This window comes from Archocentrus centrarchus, chromosome 5 (genome assembly GCF_007364275.1).
Source record: "Archocentrus centrarchus isolate MPI-CPG fArcCen1 chromosome 5, fArcCen1, whole genome shotgun sequence".
In the NCBI taxonomy this organism is placed as follows: Eukaryota; Metazoa; Chordata; class Actinopteri; order Cichliformes; family Cichlidae; genus Archocentrus; species Archocentrus centrarchus.
The window spans coordinates 20381514-20403780 of NC_044350.1; the positions used below are offsets into that span (position 1 = coordinate 20381514).

The following is a 22267-nucleotide window of genomic DNA, read 5'->3' on the forward strand; positions in this document are numbered from 1 at the left end:
TACTTGTCTTGTCCCTCTTCTCTACTCTGTTTCCCTGTTTATTGTCCACATTTTACTTGTTGTCTTGCAGGTTTTTTTTTTTTCTCAGATTGGAGTAAAAATTTGCTAAATGTAACTTTCTTTAGGTTCTTTTTTTGGCAAACTTCAGTTAATGTTCAGCACTGGCATTAAACTCTTCCTCTCTTCCATGCACACTGACCTGGAGGCTGGCAGATGTCACTTGTGCTTTATTCAGTATTTTCTTGCCCTACCATGATCAGGCCTCCACTTCCCTCACCTACCCTCCCAAAATCATCATCACTCATGTCAATGTCTCTCAGACATGACACCTGTCACTCATACAGAGGCCATGACTATGCCTCTTATCTATTTTAAATCATCTTCGTCCCCATCATTTTGTCATTTTTCCTCTTTGACAACTTTAATATTTGCAGAACAGAAATGATCATTGTTTTGGTTTAGAAAGTAGAAATAGAAAGATTATCGCACTAATGGTTTCAACACCCATTTTTACATTAGTTCCATTCCATTTAATTTAATTTTTTTCATTGTTTAATGTTACTAATGTCTTTCTTCATTTAGGGAGCAGGTTTTACATTTTGAAAAGTCCTCTTGTTACAGAGAAGGTCAGTGGCAAAAGTTATGAAGCAAGACAAACATTAAAAACCAGATAGAACTTGAGTAAAGCTCCAGGAGCCATATTCAGACAGAAATCTGCAAATCTCAAGAAATTTTTTTCCCTCAAATTAACTTTTTTTTTTTCTGTTATTATAACTATATTTTTACAGCATGTTCAAATGAATACTCTTGCCATATTTGTGTCTTTTTTTTATTAGCACACGTGTCAATATTTGTAAGGACCTGAGTGACAACAGTCGCGAATGGCAGAATCTATTGAATACATAAAGAAGAATGCACCTAATATTATGTAACAGCATTTCTTCAAACACATTTTGGCTTTTTTAGGGTTTATTCCCCCTGCAAAACATGAGATGCATGCATGCACATACAGTAGAAGCACCCGTCCCTCTGAGCTTAGTTTCAGTTTGATAGAATCTCATCCACCAGTACAAGAAAACTCTTTATGCTATCCAACACAATGCAAGTTGACAATGTAAGCTGTAAGTGTTTATAATTTGCCCTTAGAAGTAGCCAAAAAAAAAAAGACTCCCTGGTGTTTCTCGTGTTGTAATGAAGACTTGCTGTTTGCCTGTGCCTCACTGATGTCGTCTCCTCTGAATCGTCTGCTTTTCCCTGTACCGTTGGCTGGATAGACGCTGACAGAGCTCAGAAACATGGCATGGATGAATTTATCTCCGCTAACCCCTGTAGCTTTGACCACGCCTCACTTTTTGAGATGATGCAGCGACTCACGTTGGATCACAGGCTCAATGACACCTTCTGCTGCTTGGTGAGTTTGTTTCTGCTCGTTATCACACGAGTGACGGTGGGCTGTTCTTTGTTAGTTGTTGTGAAATAGCACACTGTGTGTCTGTGTTTGTGTTGTGTAGGGATGGTTCAGCCCGGGCCAGGTGTTTGTCCTGGATGAGTACTGTGCAAGGAATGGAGTTCGAGGTTGTCACAGACATCTGTGTTACCTGGGGGATCTCCTGGAAAGGGCAGAAAATGGAGCCATTATCGACCCCACTCTTCTTCACTACAGCTTCGCTTTTTGTGCCTCCCATGTCCATGGGAACAGGTGTGCCCTGTGCCCTTCTATATGAAATGTTGTGACATTTATTAGCATATTGAAACTTAATGACTTTCAGACCTCATTTTTAACAAATTACACTCTAGCAACCAAAGTGATGCCTCCTATGGATGCAGTAGTTCAGGAAATTAAATATGCATTGACACAAGATTAGAGTAGAACTGAAGAGTTAGCCTCATCAGAAACAACCTAAATGTTTTGTGTTTTTTCCATCAAACTTATTTTTGTCATGTTTGTGTTTTCTTGATTTTTTTATGTTGCTGCAGTTACATTTTTTGGCCTTTTTTTCTGTATTTCACGTCACGTTGTTAATCAGTTGTATATCTCTACATATTTCCTTGTTTTCTACCACTTTCTTTGTTTTTTTCTTTTCTCTCTGTCCTTTGTTGCCATAGTCTCTTACTGTCCATATTATTCATCCTCCTATGCGTCCGTTAAAGTCAGAGAGGGCAGCAGTTACTGGGGACCACTGGGCTATGAGGCCCTAAAATCCCCAAAGAGCTCCCCAAGCCCAGATTCCCGTGCTGCCTCTAAACGAGCATGCATGTTCAAGTTTAGAAAGAGAAAGGAGTCCAAAAATCCACTCATTCAAGGTCAAAACAGGTGAGACATGGTTATTTTTTTGAATGTGTAACACTGGAGGGGACTCAAGAAAAAAAAAAAAAAAAAGAGTCAATCAGTTCCCCGGGAGATGAAAGCTGTTAGCCAGAGATTTTTGGGCTTAGATAAGGGGTTGCATAAATTGAACTTCATGGTTGCAGTTGGATTAATGTTTGTGGGTGTGATTTTCATAGGCCAGACGGGCTGAGCACAGTGACAGTGGACGAGAAGGAGCGCTTTGAAGAGATCAAGGAGCGGTTGCGTGTGATATTGGAAAACCGGATTGTAAATTTCAGGTGATTGCCGGCTCACCAAAACCACATTACCCCAAGTCACAAAACATCCCGGTTATTGGTATTTTTTCTCTGTTATTAAATCTGCGGTCTTCCCTTGTAGATATTGTTTCCCCTTCGGCCGTCCAGAGGGTGCACTGAAGGCCACTTTATCTTTGTTGGAGAGGGTTTGTAAATGCTTAAATAAAAAAACATTTTATAAACAATGAAATAGCAAAAGGTGCACTCTGAAAATATTGGGGTTACATAAGTGCTCTTCGATGTGGCCTGCAGGTCCTGATGAAGGACATTGTGACCCCAGTTCCACCAGAAGAAGTTAAAGGGGTAATTCGCAAATGTTTGGAGCAGGCTGCTCAGCTCAACTACCAGCGGATTAAAGACTATGCTAAAATCGAAGGTAACCAAAACAACACAATTCAGTGTCGTGTAATGACTGCTGGGATGAATTAATAATGATAAGCATCCGCTAAACATTCCTACTGGTCATGAAGATGTCATTTTGTATGGACTCAGATTGAAATGCTCAGTCAGTGGTTTGGTAGAAAACAACAGAGTGACAAACAGTATATTTCCATATGTCCTTTTTCTTACTCCACTATGAGACTGTGCTTGTCATGTTATCTATTAATTTACACATGGTGAACTCACTTGGTATATGGTATATTTCTGTCCATATCCCAAATGATTTGTGGCAAATGATTTGTCACAGTCACTTTCTGTCTCTCAGTCCAATAACTCTCTCCTTTGTTTCAGGCCTGCTTTAGCTCTGTGCAGTTCTGTAGGTCAAGTTGGCTTTTGTGTAGAGGTGTGTGAGTAAAAATGCATTCAAATCCAAAGCCCTGAAATCTGTTGATGTGCCGATCTCTCTTTGTGCCTTGACTATTCGAGCTGTGTAGTATCCTGGCTTCTGACATTTGATGATTGGATTGTAAGTTCAGCTTAAATGATTCCCAGTTCCCAGTCGACACACACTCCCTCTCTTCCACTATCTAACTGTTAGCTCCTACCCCTCTGATACCTCCAGCTGACTCTGCCCGTCCCTCTTTACACTCCCTGCCTTGAAATACCAACAGCTCTCCTGTCAACTGTGTCTTATGCTCTCGCTGAAGACCACTATCTTCTGCTCCCTGTTTCCTTCCTGTCTGCTCTGCCTTTTTTTTTTACCCCTCTTCACACAGATGTCACTTTTTCTAACCTCTTTACTATGTGATAAGTGGCTTCTAACCAAAGGAATGCTGGGATTGAACGCATACAAACCAGCATCAGCCTTGCATGTGCTTTGAGACATAACATGGCCTTTCTTTATTGGCATGGATTACATATAAAAAAATACATAAAGACATTTTATAATGTCTTATTCCTTCCTCTTTTTGCTGTGTCTATTTCTCAACATACCAATTGCACTCACATGTACATTTACATAGAGAACTCTGATGTTGTTTATGCCTTGAAAGAAATCCCTCAGGGTGCTAAAGATACTAAGGATTCAAACCTTACTATCTTTTCATGCTGTGTGAATTTAACTCCACCTGTCCTTGTGAGGCATCTAATTCAAATTTTACCAAAGATTTGACCTTATTATTGGGCCTCCTGCCCACCAGATTGTCGCTTTCACCTGGACAGTCCTCTTCCCATCATCCTCTGACCTCTAGACTTCCCCCTTCTGACCCCAGCCTCTTGCATGCCCCGATCCTTTTTTATAGGGAAAAAGAGGGAAATGTTTGAGCACCCTGTCTTCTGCTTGGCATCTCAAGTGATGGATTTAACCATCCGTGAGTACCTTCATCATCCTCTTCCCATTTCCCCCTCATTCTTTTAAGCGCCCTTCCACCTCATCCCCCTTTCTGCCTCTTCTCTTTCTCCAGAAATGTTGCTCCTGCCATGCTTGTTTTTATCTGTGCCTTTGTCTGTGAGAGTGAGTGGGGAGTGCACCAGTCGAGAGATCTGAGCAGTACCACACAGAATCAGTAGGGGTCCTTTTTTTTGCACCATCTGTTTGTGATGGACATGAATGAGCGGTCTGGTCTGTAAGCTTCTTTCTTTTGGTTTGAAGCCCATTCCTTTGACTTGAATGCATTTTTATATTGCTTACATTGGTATCTGTTTTCAGTCATTTGGTCTGATCATGTGTCAGTGGTGTGCTGTGCTGAACAGGTAGGCTTGTTTGTCACTGTGTCTCAAGAGATAGTGAAGGAGCATCTGTTGACAGAGCTATTGAATGGGAACGACAAGATAGGGTGTATGGATGTAACAGCTCCAGTTTGTGTTTTAACTTGACTCAATTCAACTCAAGTCACTCAGCGTGTCCTGTCTACGATCCTTTAAGCTGTTTGTGTGCCTTACCTGTTTGCAGCAGTCTTAAGCTTTGTCTGTTTGTTAACAAAAAACATCTTATCACTTTTGTTTTTTCTTTTTTTTTCTTTTTTTTTTTTAGTTTTCCACAGGCTACTGTTTCAGTGTTTCTATTTTTTATTGTGTGTTTGTGACGTTTGTCTGTTGCCTAGAAGCGTCAGTCCCTGGAGCTGATCTGTCCCAGCAGATTCATTGAAAGGGTCACGTGGCGATGAACAACAAGCCTGATAACCCCACCCCCCCAAGCCCCCTTCCCCACCCCCGTTTCGTGAAAATAAGGATAGAGCCGTGCTAATTCTAAACATCTCCTTGTTTTTTTTTATCTTTTCTCTCCCTTTTTCTCGCTGAAGTTGAGAAAGGTCAAAAGGATCAAAAGGATCCAGGTGAACTCATGTTTAGCTTGTGCTTTAGCTATAGTGCACACACACACACACACACACACACACACACACAAACACACACACACACACACACGTTTACTGTGACTAGATATAATACACATGCATGCATTTACTTATAGCACATCTTCTATGCACACTTTAAATATAAAGTTCTCAAATGTCATGGCATGTCTCAAACAAGCATTTCTATTAGAGATTGTACTGCTTTATATTTTTCCAGGTACAGTTGTAGATCTGCAGCCTTGAATTACACAGTTGGAAATTTTTATATCCATTCCTTTCACATTTAGTGCAGTCTCACTTAAAGATGAGATTGCACTAAATTTCAGTTTGTGTCTTGATTGAAATTAGTGCTTCTAGGTGGTTGTGACATGTTAAGAAACCAACAAAGTCATAAAGTAATACAATCTCCTACAATAATAGTAAGACATATTTTTATCTACATTTTAATGTACAGTAAATGTAATGTAAAAAAGACATAAGCAACATTTTAATGCAACCCCCCCCCCTCCCCCCATCACACAAAGTAGCATACATTTCCACTTTAGGCCACACTTGAAAATGGCATCATGATACAAAAATATGCATTTTATAAATATCATAATCATACATTTAAATCAAATTTGATGGTCAGTTTAGATACTTAAAAGGTCAGTTCAATAATCTTTTTAAGAACAGTTTCCCTTCTTCTTACATTCTTCTTACATAGAGAGTTTTTTTTTAATTCTGTTTTGACTTTAAGTAAAATCCAAATGTATTTTCCCAAAGGGGGATTTTTGTCTTGGAGTCAAGTGAAACATAGATGCTAAAATCAATGACAAAAGCATATGTTGTTGCAGCTGTATATGCAGCTGCTTCTATCTGTGGAGATTTTGTGGAGATTTGAGACATCTGAGATTTTTCTCACCAACTCAAACTAGAATATGGTGGCTCAGTAGCACCCTTGCCTCACAGTCAGAAGGCCCCGGGTATAAACTTGGGCAGCACCCTCTTTTATGGATATGGCCTTCTCTTGGAGCACTTGTGCTATTTAAAAAAATGATATGTAAATGCTGCCTATCTTGCCTCGGGATATTCTCTCAAAGAGATACTAAATTTTAAGAGTTATACTTCCTGATGAGTGAATCATGCTTGCAATTTTTATTGAACTGGCGTTTTAATATTCTAGAATAATCAGACACATTGGATAATGGTGTCAATAGCCATAATATATATACTGCATTTAGTTTCTAATTATGAGGGCACAAAGTTACACAGTGCTACTCTTTTATCCACATGATAGTTACTCTAATACAAACCCTTGTGATCAGTCGCCAATTAGAAGTCTTATATATTATTTTGGCTTATACATCTCAGATTCCCTCTGCTGATGAGATTTGAAAGCATAATCTCTAGCGCTGGGTTAGGGATCCTTCACTTATTTTTTCACCAGGACCCAAAATAAATATTCATTTGGCTTGAGCAGCAATACCTGAGGAATCCTACTGCTTAAAATAATCATGAAAACAGCAAAAGACTTCCAGTTAGAACTGCTGTCTTCAGACTTCTACTGTTTTATGTAGACTTATGTATTTATGTACTTTTGATTTCAGATTTGTGTAGCCATTCAGTTCTATGTCCAAAATACATCATGCCACATAGTCATAGTGTTTAAAAATACTCCATTTCATGACATATATCTGTTTTTATCCGATCATTCTCTCTGCAAAGGTACAAGCAAGTGATTTGGAGCTTTTGCAAATCATAGACCAAAGTCACCGGCTGATAAGGGAAGAACTGCTTTTGTGGGCACAGAAGCACAGTTTATGACAAACCCAAAAAACAAGCACGCTGTAAAAATATTCATTACCTTCACTAACTTCATCACATAACTGGTAACTATTTTATAGATGCAAGATTTGATCCATGCCTGGTGATAAAATTAGTCAAGCTGTTAAAGCTTGTGTAAGTTCAAATTAATAAAATTTTGAGCTAGTGAAAGCAAGGGTGTAGTGCTGTAGTGAGATCAGAATGTATAAAATGAGCAATTTTAGCATAATTTGAAAATATTTGTCAAAAATAACAATTAAATTCCTTTTGCTAACTTATAAAATATGGATAGAATAGAATAGAAATCCCTTTATTTGTCCCACAATGGGGAAATTTCAGTATAATATAGCAGTATAATTTCATTAGTTTTATACAGTTGCTAGTTTTAAGAAAAATACGCAATATTTATGAATGTCACTTTTATTAAGCTCTAACCTATACCAACAGTAAGAGCAAATTTTTGTAGAGAACTTGATTCATATCGGACATACAGTATTATTAGGTTTGAATTAATAATCATATCCAAGCTCATATAACTTCAAAGAGAAGGAATGAATTATTTTTACTGTGCGTGTTCGTGGAGTATTTTTGGCCATGAGACAGCTCCTTATACAGATGGCTTATTCAGTACCGCTTCACAATATGCATGTTTTCAATGCTGCATTGCACCTCCATCTCAGCACCACTATTCTTGTGTCTGATACTCCTCCAACATGAGTCTGATTATCCCACAAATGCATCAACTCTGTTGCTTTATGTCATGCAGCCCAAAATGCATACACAGTAAATAAGAACACGCTTTACTTGTTATGGGGGGTATAGTAGGTAAACATCACAGCGTAAGTGCTGTGTTTATACTTTTATTAAACGGTCAAAAATATAAACAGAAAAAAAAATCTTCTGAATAGTCATAAAAATCCCCCTGGAATCCTCTATGCTTGACTAACCACTCATCCCTCACCCTCATCCTTTTGTCTCAGAGAACGTAGGCCGCTTAGTCACGCCTGCCAAAAAGCTGGAGGAAACAATTCGCCTGGCGGAGTTAGTCATAGAGGTCCTCCAGCAGAACCAGGAACACCACGCGGAGGTGAGTGAGAACCCGCTCCTCCTCTCCTCCTCAAAGCACTTTCCCTCTATGCTCTCACTCTTATCTCACTTGCCCCACAGCAGGGAGTTAGTCTTATTATCAATCTTCTATAAATAAAGCTGCTTTCATCTATGGGTAACTAAAAAAAAAAGATGAATTAATTTAGGAAAGCTCTAATTGGTGTTCAACAGACCATCGCTGCATGGAATCAGAGGGCCATGTCTGAGGAGAGAGTGTAGATTAGACAGAAATGGTACAATGTATGCATCGCTTTTCTGTGATCACAGTGCTTTAGTGTCACACATGTTGTGAAAACGGTAGTATTATATTCAGGGTAGTCCAGTATAGACATTTAGCAGGAAGACAAACACAAGGTGAAACAGGCTAACGCACATTTACATGGCTTTCATTGTGCTGCTTCCCTTTGGCCACAAACAAAAAACGAGCTGTAGTAGAACTCAGCCTTACACCTAAGTTAAAGTAGCAATGCAACATACTTGAATTATTAAAAGTACAACTTATTGTTCCAAATCAAACTGGTCTTTATGATGATAAATTACATTCTTTCATCATTAATGCTAAATCGCAAGAGTCTGTATTGTGAGGTAATTCCTTTTGTATTTAGAGGTGCGGTCACAGTGTTTAGTGACTCTACCAATGACAAGCAAAAACCTTACCTGATTTAAATTTGGCCACTATCCCCTTCAGTGCCATTTCCTTATATTCTTTAGGCACTAGTATGTTTAGATTGCTCCCTTGAAGTCCAACACCGTCAAAATGGAAAGCCGTCAACTTCAATTGCATTTTGGGGAAGAGGCCAGTGATACAGGGAGCCAAGTCTGGCAAGCTGGCCTGGCAGTGAGCAATGATTGAAAGTAGTAACGTTCTAACAAACATTCTAACACTGATTGAGGGATGAAAAAAGGGAGCATTTTCCTGGTTCTGCTCCTCCCCTTCAGTCTTGAACACTGTGGACTGTTCCACTGAAAACCTCTTTTTGTTCTCTGGGTTGTAGCTGAAGAGCCAGCTCCTATCATCCAGAAATGAGCTTTGACAGGTGGGGTTAGTTTGACATAAAAGAGATGTTTTCTCTTTGTGCATTTGAGGTCTTTGGTGAAAGGCTTTCCAGAGGTGTGCTGGTAGAAAACCTTCAAGGAGAGATCGCCACATTTAAATCAGACAATGTTTTTGCTTTTTCTTAGCGGAATCATGACAGTTCTATAAATCAAATCACCTGAGAGGCTGAGATGGGAAATCACAGTCACATCTAAAGTATTTTAAAAAGGTTCAAAGGTTCCAACACCTAAAAAAATGAAATACAGGGCGTATCTGAAATAATTATCTGATTTCAAAAGGCTATGTTTTTAAAAAATAATGGACATAGAAGCTTCCGATAAATTTTAAAATACATGGCTGAATATAAAGTTTTACATACAAAATCACAACAATCCCGCTGCGCAGTTGTTACAGACTCTCACTTTTTGACGCATAGAACAGAAGGCTTTCTGTTGCACGGTCGCCATCTTGACTGAGTATGATGGGAGGGGAGCTCGCCACTGCTGCCTACCAGCAACCACGTGAAACTCATGAATCCCCTCTTTCTAATAGTATGTGTTTAGATCGTTAACTGTGGAATTAAAGCACTTTGAAATCAGATCATTCTTTTTGATACACCGTGTACGCTGATTTATATTTAAAGAATGCCTTGTCAGTTGTAAGGCCGAATATGATTTTATGTAGAAAAAAGTTATTCTTAAAAATAGCTAGAGTGTCAAGTACATCTAGTGGAGTCAAAAGTATAATACAGCCCACTAAAATGTAGTGGAGTGGAGGCATGAGGCACCATAAAATGTAAATGATCAATCAGTCTCAATTTCACCAGTTTATTCAAGCCGAGGATATACTGTCCTTGGTGTTTAGCGTGTTTGCTGTCCCAAATAAAGTGGTGAAATTGACATTAGTTAATTTTTTTAGTCAAAAGCAGTCTTTGCTACTGTTTTACCTTTGGGTATTCAACTTTGGATCTATATGACTTTGGTTTAGCACTACAAACTTATGAACAAGTTCTCATCCCAGGGCGTCAAACACCGCTGTCCTGTCAGACGCTGCTGGCTTTGCAGATATATGCAAAAGGTGTTCTTTGGCAAATGTGCCTTGACACACTGCCACCTCTACAGGTCCAGCTTTTGACAAAATGGTAGTATGTGGCATTCTGGGAATAAGAACAGGCTGAACCAGTGTTCAAGGAAGGCATGTTGGCTACTATAAACATCGAGCAGCTGGAAAGCATGATGAACATGTGTAGTTGTGTAGATCTGAAGGTGATCCAATATTATCTTAGAAAATGCAGATAAAGCAGATTTATTGTATCTCTCTGAATATGCTTGACAGGCGGCAGTCACAAGTTCTGGAGATCAATCGGTACAGTATTTTTATTTCTTTTTCCTCTTCAGTCCCCATCACGACCCTCCTGTATGGCATGTGCGCCACTATGGCAAGAAGCACGTTTCTAGATAGGGAATGAAGTCAGTGGGTGGGTTTGTAGGCATAGAAGTGAGAGCAAACCTGTTTAAAAATAAATTTAAAAAAACACTTTAGCTTGCACAACATAATTGTGATCATAAAGCATGTTCATCGGGCCATAAAGAGGTTTCCTTTCTCTCCTAGCATGCTGAACCAGTAAATTTCCCAAAGTATGCTCCATGTGAACCTTTGAAGTTTGATCCACCATAAACATTTGTTTCCCCTCCATCCAGCAGTTAATTTCACAGTCCACACCTGTTTAAGCATTACTTCTCCAGCTTCTCCTCTTCCATCCCTCTCTGCTGTCTATTCTCAGTTTACAAAGCCTATCAGAGAAATGCTTCAAAAATACATTATTGTTCTGAACATCTTCCTGTGTTCTCACTGTCATATGATTGGTGACTGCCCATGCAGGGAAAAGAGGTATGTAGTCAAGTTGAATGAGAAACTCCCATAATGCTCTGTGCATGTCCAGTAGATGATTCTACATTTTTCCCCCAGCAAACGACACCCCCTTTGGGACTGATCCCTTGACACGGTTGCACTGATACAGCACTAGAGTTTGTTTGGCTGAATGGGTCTGCCTTAGATTTCTCAGGGTCCTGTATGTGTCCCTTAACCAATAACAAAGGTTGGAGGCTATGCCGCCTGGTGACCTTTGAGCCTTTTCCCTTCCCTCAGCTGTTGGAAAGCATTTACTGTCCTCCCCTTTAACTGATATAAGAGTATATCTCCTTGAATGTGATGGAGAAGAGCCTTGTTTGCTGCCTGTTTTTCTAATATTAGAGCTATCATGATTTTGACATTTTTGGAGTAGACAGGTAAGTAGGAAGGTAAGTAAGGTTTTGACTGCCACTGTGGTGGTTGAATAATGTGGGAAAATAACATTAAACAATGGTAAAATAAAGCATGCAGCATAATTTGGAAAGATTAAGCTTCATTTTATTTAATTTTTTTACTTGGCAAGATGATAGTCTGAATGATAAGCAAATAAGCCAAGCCAAGACTGCCAGCAAAGCAACTACTGAACCTCTGCTGTCAAAGGGTGAGGAAGTCCTGACTGTGCCAGAAAAAGGATCAGCTGAATCTCAGAGACTTACTTAACTAATTGGAACAGACGTGCTTCAACAGTAGAGATGTTGTATGCTGCAGTCTTTGGTGTGCCTAGACAGTGATGTGCATGAGACACATTCACATCTAGTGGGCTATGAGTTTGTTGGTGATGTGAATGGTGGACCCCCTCATCTCTCAGCTTGAGAGAAAAGCATGCAGGGAGATCCAGGTTTGCATGAGAAGAGCACCCTAGATGTAAAGATACTGTCATGAATAGAAGGCACAAAGATGCAACCCTACTGTGCAAATCTTTTCCTAAGAATAATCTGGATTTGAATTCATGTACTAATTAGGAAGAGCTGTGGGTTTGACCTAGATGTATGCGATGGGAAATAAAAAAAAAACACAAGCACACAAACTGACAGCTGTGATAGATTTTTCTTTTTATTTGAAAGGAAATACTCAGCAATTACAGAATTCACATACAGTATGGAAAAATCACTCAGTATCACAAACATAGACAAATATCTCCTCATATTAAACAACAGAGGAGATCTACTGGATACTCGTAACAGAGAGAAACAGCTAAGATTGCTCAAAGGTAGGAAATCTGTCTTATAAAAACTCTAAGCCCTGTTTACACTTGATTTTAAAATGTCAATCAGATCACAAATAAACAAATACAAACAACTACTGACACATTATTAAAAATCAGGGCGGCGTGGTGGTGCGGTGGTTAGCACTGTCACCTCTCAGCAGGAGGGTCCTGGGGGCATGCTCCCACAGTCCAAAGACACGCATGAGGTTAGGTTGATTGGTAGTTCTAAATCAACCGTAGGTGTGAATGGTTGTTTGACAGATTGGCAACCTGTCCAGGGTGTACCCTGCCTTTTACCCTGTGCTAGCTGATATAGCACAGGGTGCTATCTCCCCTCACCCTCTATCACTCTGAACTGGGTAAGTGGAAGAAAATGGATGGCTGGACAGAAAAATCCTCCCAAAGGCACCAGCTCCACAAACATAGTCAAGAGGTCCATTTCAGAGACTTGGAGGTCATTTGGAGGTAAAGCATAGCAGACAGCTATTGACTACAGCTGCCTGTGTTAGCATCTACCTGTCAGTCAAACTGGCCACGCCCCTGACGTTATGCCCTGAAGCTCGCATGTGCAGGATGTGGTATTTCTTTTTAATCTTCTGGCACACCTGGATTAATTGACAATAGAAGGGCATAATAATTCAGGGCCTTTTAACTTCTGGAGGAAATGATGTAGGGAGGAACAAAATCAAGTGCTCAGACTAAAACTTTGGAGACACATGATACATGTGGGTGCAAATGCCGATGTGTCTCAGCTGTCCACCTGGGATCCAGTTGATGCATTTTTAAAACCGAGTGTAAACACGGTTTGTAGGGAGTCACTCTGTTTGGCCAAGAAATACCTAGTTACACCACATAATCATTTGATAAATCATGATGATTTGTTTTGCATGGATTTAACAATTAAAATGTAATGGATTAATGAATATTGGAGGTGCTGGTAGGCCAGCTGTTTCCCTTTGTTTCAAGTGGTTCTAGCTTCATATTTGAACATGACATGACAGATCAAGTCCCAGCAAGAAAGAGTAAGTACGTCAAACTATTCCCTCAACACACCAAACGTACGTCAACCCAATGGTATTTTCTTTTAAGAGTGATATGCTCCACTAGTATGTATCGTTCCCTCTCATCTTTTAACAGGAGGCCTTGTTCACCTGTTTCCTTTCCCTCCTGCTGTGTCTCTAGGCATTTGCATGGTGGACAGACCTCATGGTGGAGCATGCAGAAAACTTCCTGGCCCTCTATGCCATCGACATGGATGCTGCCCTGGAGATCCAGTCACCTGAGAGCTGGGACAGCTTTCCCCTTTTCCAGCTGCTCAATGACTTCCTTCGGACAGATTGTAAGCTCATGTAGTTGTCCCATATTTATGTTTTTGCTGCCCTTAGGTATTTGCATCAAAAAACATGGAAAGATATCTTTTTGTAACACGCTTTCCCCCTCCTCATAGATCATCTGTGCAATGGAAAGTTTCACAAACATCTTCAAGATCTGTATGCTCCTCTGGTGGTTAGATATGTGGATCTGATGGAGTCCTCCATCGCACAGTCAATTCACAAGGGCTTTGAGCGAGAGTCCTGGGAGCCTGTAAAGTAAGGAGCTTCCGTCTTTAAAGCTAGGCTGTAGGATGGCTGGAGATGCAAAGCTTTTCTATTCAGATGACAGACTGACTGACTGTGTGGAGGCTGAAAAATCTGGTAGTGCAGCTGTAATGTTCATCCAAGCTTCCTGTAGGTTCACTTTTAAAGAATGAGCCAAGTGTGGGCTGACCAACCTATTTATTCTGTAGAAGAAATTGGTTTTTATTCTGAAAATAGTATTTGATTAATGTATGTGTCTTACCAATTCTCGCCAACACATTGGGGTCAGAGCAAAACATAGTATGTCTGTTGTTCTGTTTGTGAACTAACCTTCATAATGTGTGCTTTGACATGTTACCGGAAACAAAATGCCTCCAGTGTGTTATGTTGCACTTTATTTGTTGCGGCTTTAATATGTCTGCTTTTACATTTTCTTTTTATTGCAAAAATTATATTTAAGATGTATTAAGGTAATCTGTATTTTCTTGGTCTTTATTCGTGTTCTTTTTTTTAATTTCAATATTACTTTGCTCGTCTCTATCGCTACATTTAATACTGTATGTGTGTGTCCAGCTCTCTTTACTCTGAGTATTTTTGTAAAATGTGAGTCTTTGACAGTTACTGTCTTGTTTATGTGCATTACTCTTTGTTCCAGTCTTCACATATTTTCAGATTTTACGTTTATGATGAGTGTTACATTGCTTTCTGCAGCTCCCACGCCACTGTTATGGATTCTTTTTTTTTCTTTTTGTCTGTCTTTTCTGCAGGAGTTTAACAAGTAATCTGCCCAATGTGAATCTACCAAATGTGAACCTCCAAATTCCCAAAGTACCAAATCTGCCAGTGCCAGTAGCAGGACTATCAGTTAACCTTCCACAAATGCCTAGCTTTTCTACCCCGTCATGGATGGCTGCTATATATGACTCTGAGTGTGTATTCAACTAGTTTACTTTAGATTTACAGAGAAAGCAGAGACAACTTGGTATGAAGATGCCCGTGGGTAAAGACAATTTTTTTTAAAAGACAGATTTTTAAATTGTACCAATAAATAAATAAATGAAATAGAAATTTTAAATTGACATTTAAATTCAACAAAATCTGAATCGGTTTTCTTTTGTGTGAATTCTTACCACTTATTGCTGTTCATGTTCATGCCAAGGTCACTGAGAGGTGTTAGAGTAGATGGGGACGTGCTTTCTAAAATGAGAGGCTGAAATACTCTCATTTGTCTCAACATGCATGCTGTTGAGCTGAGGTGTGGAGATACAGGCTGAAAAAATTAATTTTTAAATATATATATACATAAAAAGCTCTAAGGCTATTGGATTTTTACTGTGCAGAAAATATAACAATATATCCTATTCCCCATTTGAAACATCAAGATCTCCATTGTACAAAATGTGTATCTCCCCAGAGTTGTCCACAGACATTTGCTCTAGTGCTGCTTAGCCGACTGTAGATGGCCGTAGGTTCATCTCTGACCTTGACCACCTGCTAGTAGTCTGATTGGGAGGGTAGACAGAGCGGCTCAGAGATGATAAAGTGGAGGGGCTTAGAGGCAGAAGTTCAAACCTCTCTGGCTCTGTTTTTATCTCCTTTCCTTCCTCACTCTACAAGTAACACTTTCCCAATCAGCTCTACTCAGGATGCCTAAAAGGTCTGCATGATTTGTTGGATAATCCTTCCAGGGATCCCACCAGCCTGGGGACATGGATGTTGAGAGAGGGCCTGTGATGAGTGAAGTCAATTTGGAGATTTTTATGTTTTTGGACACCGACTATAAATGCCTTTATTTTTCATTTCTTTCTTTTCTTTCTTTCTTTCTTTTTTTTTTACACGCCCTCCCTCACTTCCTCCATTCCCTATTCCTTTGTGTGACTAGCTGCTGTATCTACAGTGACTTTACCTGCATGTGGCCACTTCACATACCAGTCAATAATCATACTCTATAGCATGGTTATTGATCTGTTACAGTAAACCCTGCCCGCTCCTTTTCACCCATAAACTGACTGTCCAGAACCTCCTGAACAAACAGGAAAGGAGACATGTAGGTGGACCAGTCAGTATATGGTCAGAGTAAAACTGTGTAAAAAAAAAAAAGTCTAGAGGAACAGCATCCTCCTCTGCTCCTGCCACTATAACCCCCCCTCCTCCAAACCTTTTACCCCACCCCCCACCCCCACCCCCACCAGCAGGTTGACATTTGCCCTCTGACCTGTGTATGTGTGTTTGGGTCAATGGCAGTAATGGCTCTGGGACGTCGGAGGACCTCTTCTGGAAGCTAGATGCCCTCCAGACTTTCATCAGGGACCTGCACTGGCCTGAGGAGGAGTTTGCCAAACACCTCGAGAGCCGCATCAAGCTCATGTCAAGCAACATGATCGAGAACTGTGTCAAGCGGTGTGTATTTGTGCGACTCTGCATGAGATGATGACAGACTGCCAGAGACACAAAAGCTCTAAATTGAAGGGAAAAAAAAAAGTTGCATAATGAACATCTGCATCACATTTGAATTTTTGAGTGTGTGTAATTTTAACTTGCACTGCAGCACAGGATGGCATTTGAGTCCAAGCTGGCAAAGAGCAGTAAGTCCACAGATTTCCGCATCTCTCCAACATTATGCACCATGTTCAACGTGATGGTGGATGCCAAGGACCAATCAGCTAAATTGTGTGCTATGGAGATGGGCCAAGAGGTAAAAACTTCATCTGGGGGGGAATGATTGCATGTTGGACAACGAGGCTTTGTGGTTTTAATTTGCTGACGTCAATACTTCTGTTGAAAATTCTGCTCCTCTTTTGCAGAATAAAGTTCCACTCCCAGATAGACGATCTGATTGAGGAGAGCGTGAGGGACATGATTCAGCTTCTGGTTGCAAAGGTGCAACTACATATCATCTGTGATATTATTTAGGCAACAATATTAGATTTTTTTTTTTTCAAAAGGACATATCAAAATACAATTTTTCACGATTGCTCGTACTCCTCCTTGTTTTCAGTTTGTTGCCATTCTGGAGGGAGTGCTGGCTAAAATTTCCAGATATGATGAAGGCACTCTCTTCTCCTCATTCCTCTCTTTCACGGTGAGATGAAGCCTCTTTTTCTTCAGTCCCCCAGATTATTTTCCTTGAATCTATTCTTTAAAGAAGTTCACATTATATTCTGTAAAACTATTGTACCGAATCTGGTGAATTTAATCCTTCAAAATATATATAGAGAGTAGAAGTTAACTGCGCCCATTTCTGTTTTCATAAGGAATTAATTGTTTTGCACTGGTTAAAGAGCTCCAGTTTTGTATCTTTAATAATAATAATATATCCAAGCAGTATTGAAGCCTAATGACTGATGAAAAATAACATTTTTCTTGTAACCTTTCAGCCAGTGTTTAACAGTTTTCTTCTGATTTTCAGGTGAAAGCTGCCTCAAAATATGTGGATGTACCTGTAAGTTTAACAGCATCCTACTTTTCTGTTTGTTTATGAGCTTTTAGAGCTCAACAAAATATCATCTGAGTGATTTTGTTCTGCCTTTTTGAAGACAGTAATTATTGGTGCAGCCGCTGTTTGCTCTTCGTCTGAGTCATGACCCTGTTCTTTGTCTGTTCTTATAGAAACCTGGAATGGATGTAGCCGATGGCTACGTGACCTTTGTGCGCCACTCTCAGGATATGCTTCGTGATAAGGTCAATGAGGAGGTGTATATAGAAAGGTTATTTGATGTAAGTAAGATGCCGTCTCCTCCTCACAAAAAGGGAGGGGCCTTCCAAAATGTGGCAAAACAACAGGGCAGAGAGGGATAAGTCCCATTTTGAGACCAGGAAATGTATTTCAGCCTGGAAGAAGAGGCTTTTCTGATCCCTTCTCGATTTTTCTGTCTCTCTGTCTCTCTTCTTTCTGAATCTCAGCTGCCCTGTGCATTCTGGTGTGCATTGCCACAGTGCTTTTGGGCCTTTGTGTATTAAAAATGAAAACTTTTACTTACAAAGAGTCCATAAAAGCATCCTCAGAAAGGATTATCTAAAGCAGTGCTCTCTGTGGAAAGAACAGAACTGTCCATACTGATCATATGCCAGGACACCAAGTTCTTAAGTCACCACTGTCCTCTGCTTTCAGATACTTTCCACACAAAGCATGTCAGCCTCCGAAATGGAAAGAAAAGAAAACAAACCCAAAACAAAAAGCACTCAGTCCTTTTGTTCTCAGTCCACAGTGAAGCACCTGTGCAGTTTCTCTGTTTGAAATGAAAACGCTGGGTGAATGATGCACTGCTGGATGGGCCTGGGTCAATCTGAGAGGCTGACATGGCATATACCCTTGATCTGTTACAACAGTGGTTCCCAACCACCCAAGGAAAATGCAATCAGTCATGATGATGATGATGATAAATATAAACAGAAAGAAGGAGACATTTCTGCTAACTTTTTTTTCCCTGATTTTCTGAAATCATTCCCCATTTTTAGTAAATCTTGAGCAGTCTGTTGCACAAGTTAGACTGAAGTGAGTGAACAGCTGCGTAAGCCTAAACCTGCGTCCATCATTTTGATGAACTGTAAGACAAAAATGCAAATAGATGCACTGGTGAGAAAAATTAAAAGCTGCAACAGGCTTTTCAATCTTAAAGTCAGTGCAAATTTATTTGTGTAGGATCTTTAAAAAAACAATGCAATGAAAATGAAATAAAATTAATACAAAAAGAAAACGTGATTAAAAAAAATGTTAAAATTGAATAAAAAGGATAAGTTGAAGTATAAAGTATCGTAAACAATGCATGTTTAACTCATTAATACTTCAATAGACAATTATTAATGGCTTTTGTTTAATCTTTTAATAACAATGAATTGAATTCAGGTTTATTTATATAGCGCCAAACCACAGCGGTAGTCAGATCAAGGCACTTTGCACTGAAAGGTAAAGACCCTACATCACGATAGATAGAAATAGCTATAATGTTTCTCTGTGCGCAAGCACTTGGCGACAGTAGTGGAAAAACAACAACAACAAAAAAATTCTCTTTTAACACAAGCGAACCTCTGGCAGGGCCAGGCTCCGGGAGGGGCAGCCATCTGCTGCAAACAATTGGGGTGAGGGGAAAGAGAAAGGAAGGGCACTGAGCTATGCCAAACAACAAACCAGACAGATCACAAAAGATTAAGCTTTATCAAATATAAATATAGTCCTAAATAACAGCACAAAAGAAAGCCTTCTTTCTTTTCTTTTGTTTTTACACAGATGATGAGGACAGATGATGAATGACTTCCACCTACTAGAACCAGTTTTACACTTTTATGCTTTGGAGGCTTTAATAGATCTACTTCAGCTTTCTATTGTTAGCATTTTGTGTGGTCCAACCCATTTTCAGTCAGTTTTTATATAACTCCCACACTGCTTTAAAGCTAAACTGCAGCTGAACTTCCACACGACTGTTTCCATTGCCTCCAGGGATTTAAAACATTAATAAAAGCATTTTACGAAGAAAACATGATGCAGGGTAAAAAAAAAACGTACGAGGTCTCTTGAGGGTTCATGAGTAGGCCTGACTTGGATGTGAACTGTTGGGAACCAGTGTGTTACAGGGTGAAGAGAGCACTGCCTTAACAAACATAATCCTAACGGGATACATTGACATAAATGTGTCCTCCATATGTGATTCGAACAGCACACAATGCCGTGATGTGTCTGCTTCATGTCATTTAGAAACTGTTTGTAAAGACCTGTGTCTCCACAGGCGTGTGATGGCTTTGTGTGTTTGACAGATTCTCAGTTCTTTCTGTTAGGCAGTGACGTCACGTTTTTTTGTCTGACAGACAATGGTTTTCTATTTTTGTGCCAGATAAATATGACTTTTTCTGTTATTTTTTTGGAGTCAGGAGTGATGCTGTCGTGAAGTGGGTTTGCTTTTGTCTTTGAGGTCCACACTGGCTCCTTTGTCTCCTTGTGTGTCGTTAATTTTTTTCTAATGTGGAGCCCCCCCCCCCCCCCCCCCCCCCCCCCTTGTGTCCCCTGTGTGGCCCCAAAGTGCCCAACTGAGATCCTAGTCAGCACTGTTGTGTTGACATTATAACTTTTTTTTTTTCAAGCTGTGAATGTTTCAGATACTGCAAGTTTGAGGCTGTCAGTGTTTTCTTTTCTCTTTAATTTGAATGCATTTCCATCCATTCATTTGCATGCATGTGAAAGTTGCTCCTAGATGCTGCATAGGCTCTACTTTATCTCTCTTTCTTACGCTGATTTATTTCAATCCTTTTAATCTCCTGTTTTCTGATTAACGCCATTCCTGCTGCCTCCTCTATTCAAAAAGTGGCACTTATCTCTAGTGTTGCGTTGCCTTGTTTTATCACATTATGTTGGTTGGCATGATTTTAGAGTCAAATAATCTTCCTGTGTACATCTTCTAGCATGACCCTCCTCCTCAGAGTTCTGCCTCATTTGCACATAGAGCAGTCTTCCTTAGCACGTACTCAGCCACCCACCCACCCACCCACCTGCGAGGTCTGCATGCACTGCACGCTCAACTCGACTGTGAAGTGGACAGGCATCTGCAAGTTCAAACCTTTCAACCATTCACCTAATCCTAATCAATAAACCTCAACTTAAAGACTAAAACCTCAACAGTCAAACTAACCCCTTACACTTCTAATTCGGGCTTTGTAAAGCTTTTCTGCGTTCCTGCCTACTCACAAGTTTAAAGTTGACTTTTCGTGGAGGTATGACGCCCTTTTCTATCAGACATGGGTGCTGTTCTCTTGTAACTTTAGTGCAGCGTGGAGAACTGCCACCCTAAGGAAACTAGAGAAAAAAGGTACAAGAAAACAGCACCGCTGCTCCCTGCCTGCAAACCATTTACTCACTCTCATTCTATTTTTCTTTTGCTAATGTACCCGTGTCAAAACTATAATTTCAATTCCCCATAGTAGTTTTATATCCACAGTGTAGGGCATTTCAAATGCAGCGCTGCGTTTCCACTTGAATAAATTATAAATAAAGGCTCCGTAATTGGCTTCAGTAATTGATGGGCCGTGCAGCTGTTACAAAATATCGATTTGAACCTTTTTTAGAAATTGAAAAGGTAATTGCAGTTCAACACAGATACATTTTTCAATGCGCTATGACTTCCCTCTGTTTAATTAATTCCTTCAAGTGGCTGTAGTATCAGTGCACTGGGGGAATTTCTATAAACTGCCTCCTTTCAGTGCTTCAGAGTGCCGTAAAGGCTGTTTGCTTGTGTAAATGGTAAACGTGAAACGTAAACCGTGTGTGTTTGTTTGTGTCCCCGAGTGTGCTGGGAACATTAACTGAAATTCAAGCAGTTTCCATTTACTTTAATACACTACATATAATTTAATTTGATTTCATCTCTCGGCTTGGTAGAAAGAGATTGATCGGGACACCAAAGAAGCTCCTATATTGAGATTTTATTTGTTGTATAACATTTCGAGTGCAAGGTTCTTCCCTCAGTCTTCATCATTAAAAAAAAAAAAAAAAATCCATCTTATCTTATTGACCACTGGGATGTGCTTGCCTTTTAAGCCCATGTTTTAAATGCATTTAAGGGAGCTGAGAGCATATTTCTGTGTTAGGGAACCTATTTTGCTCATTTTTAAGCTGTATATTTTAATTATTGGACATTACTACTGTAGTTTTTTATGTTTCACTGTTCAGAACAACCTTTTCTATTGCACACTGGGCCTTGTTGGCGCCCCTCAATTCATGCGCTGTCTGAAAGAAACCATCTTAGCTCCATTTTACCCTCCCTTGAAGCTAGCTTTCATTTGATTGGCTGCCCCTCACAGACATAAGGTGGGTGGGGCTTCTGTGCTCACAGCTACACCTGTGCCTGAGATGGCCATATTAGGTATATCCCCACTCTTTGTTAGTGTTTATAGCAGGGTGAAATCTGAGCTTTTGGCTCGCAGCTCACCGAGACCTACTTGTACATATTTGAAATGTTGGCAATGTTTAGTATAAGAATCCATCACTGTAACAGTATATGAGAGAAAATAGAACAACAGCTTTATTTGTCACATACATATACATGCAGTGAAATTCAGTCTCTGCATTTAACCCATCACTCATGCAGTATGTAGCACAGACAGCACTACATGTGGAGCAGGGGGCAGCGCCCAGGGAGCAATATGGGGGGTGGGGTGGGGTTAAGGACCTTGCTCAAGGGCCCACAGTGATCCACAGCCAGTCCAAGGATTCAAGCCAGCATCCTCTCAGTGATAAACCCTCTTCTTCTCCTCTTAGCAACCACTCCTCCTAAAG

At 40.0% G+C, this 22267-nt stretch overlaps 1 protein-coding gene across 2 annotated transcripts in view; it reads left to right on the plus strand.

Annotated features, from left to right (window-relative positions):
- The window catches only part of cadpsb (Ca2+-dependent activator protein for secretion b), a 68327-nt gene that overhangs the window by 42316 nt on the left and 3744 nt on the right, over positions 1-22267 (plus strand). The window contains exons 12-29 of one of the 2 annotated variants that reach the window (XM_030729473.1): positions 1275-1411; positions 1512-1699; positions 2506-2607; positions 2708-2771; positions 2878-3001; positions 5307-5339; positions 8147-8253; positions 10645-10674; positions 11191-11199; positions 13610-13766; positions 13875-14016; positions 14772-14933; positions 16249-16408; positions 16553-16699; positions 16816-16884; positions 17003-17086; positions 17414-17446; positions 17614-17721. In XM_030729473.1, the coding sequence (XP_030585333.1) occupies positions 1275-1411; positions 1512-1699; positions 2506-2607; positions 2708-2771; positions 2878-3001; positions 5307-5339; positions 8147-8253; positions 10645-10674; positions 11191-11199; positions 13610-13766; positions 13875-14016; positions 14772-14933; positions 16249-16408; positions 16553-16699; positions 16816-16884; positions 17003-17086; positions 17414-17446; positions 17614-17721 (1856 nt within the window). Of the gene's footprint in view, positions 1-1274; positions 1412-1511; positions 1700-2505; positions 2608-2707; positions 2772-2877; positions 3002-5306; positions 5340-8146; positions 8254-10644; positions 10675-11190; positions 11200-13609; positions 13767-13874; positions 14017-14771; positions 14934-16248; positions 16409-16552; positions 16704-16815; positions 16885-17002; positions 17087-17413; positions 17447-17613; positions 17722-22267 lie in introns of those variants that run through there. The other variant, XM_030729472.1, reaches the window with a different exon arrangement.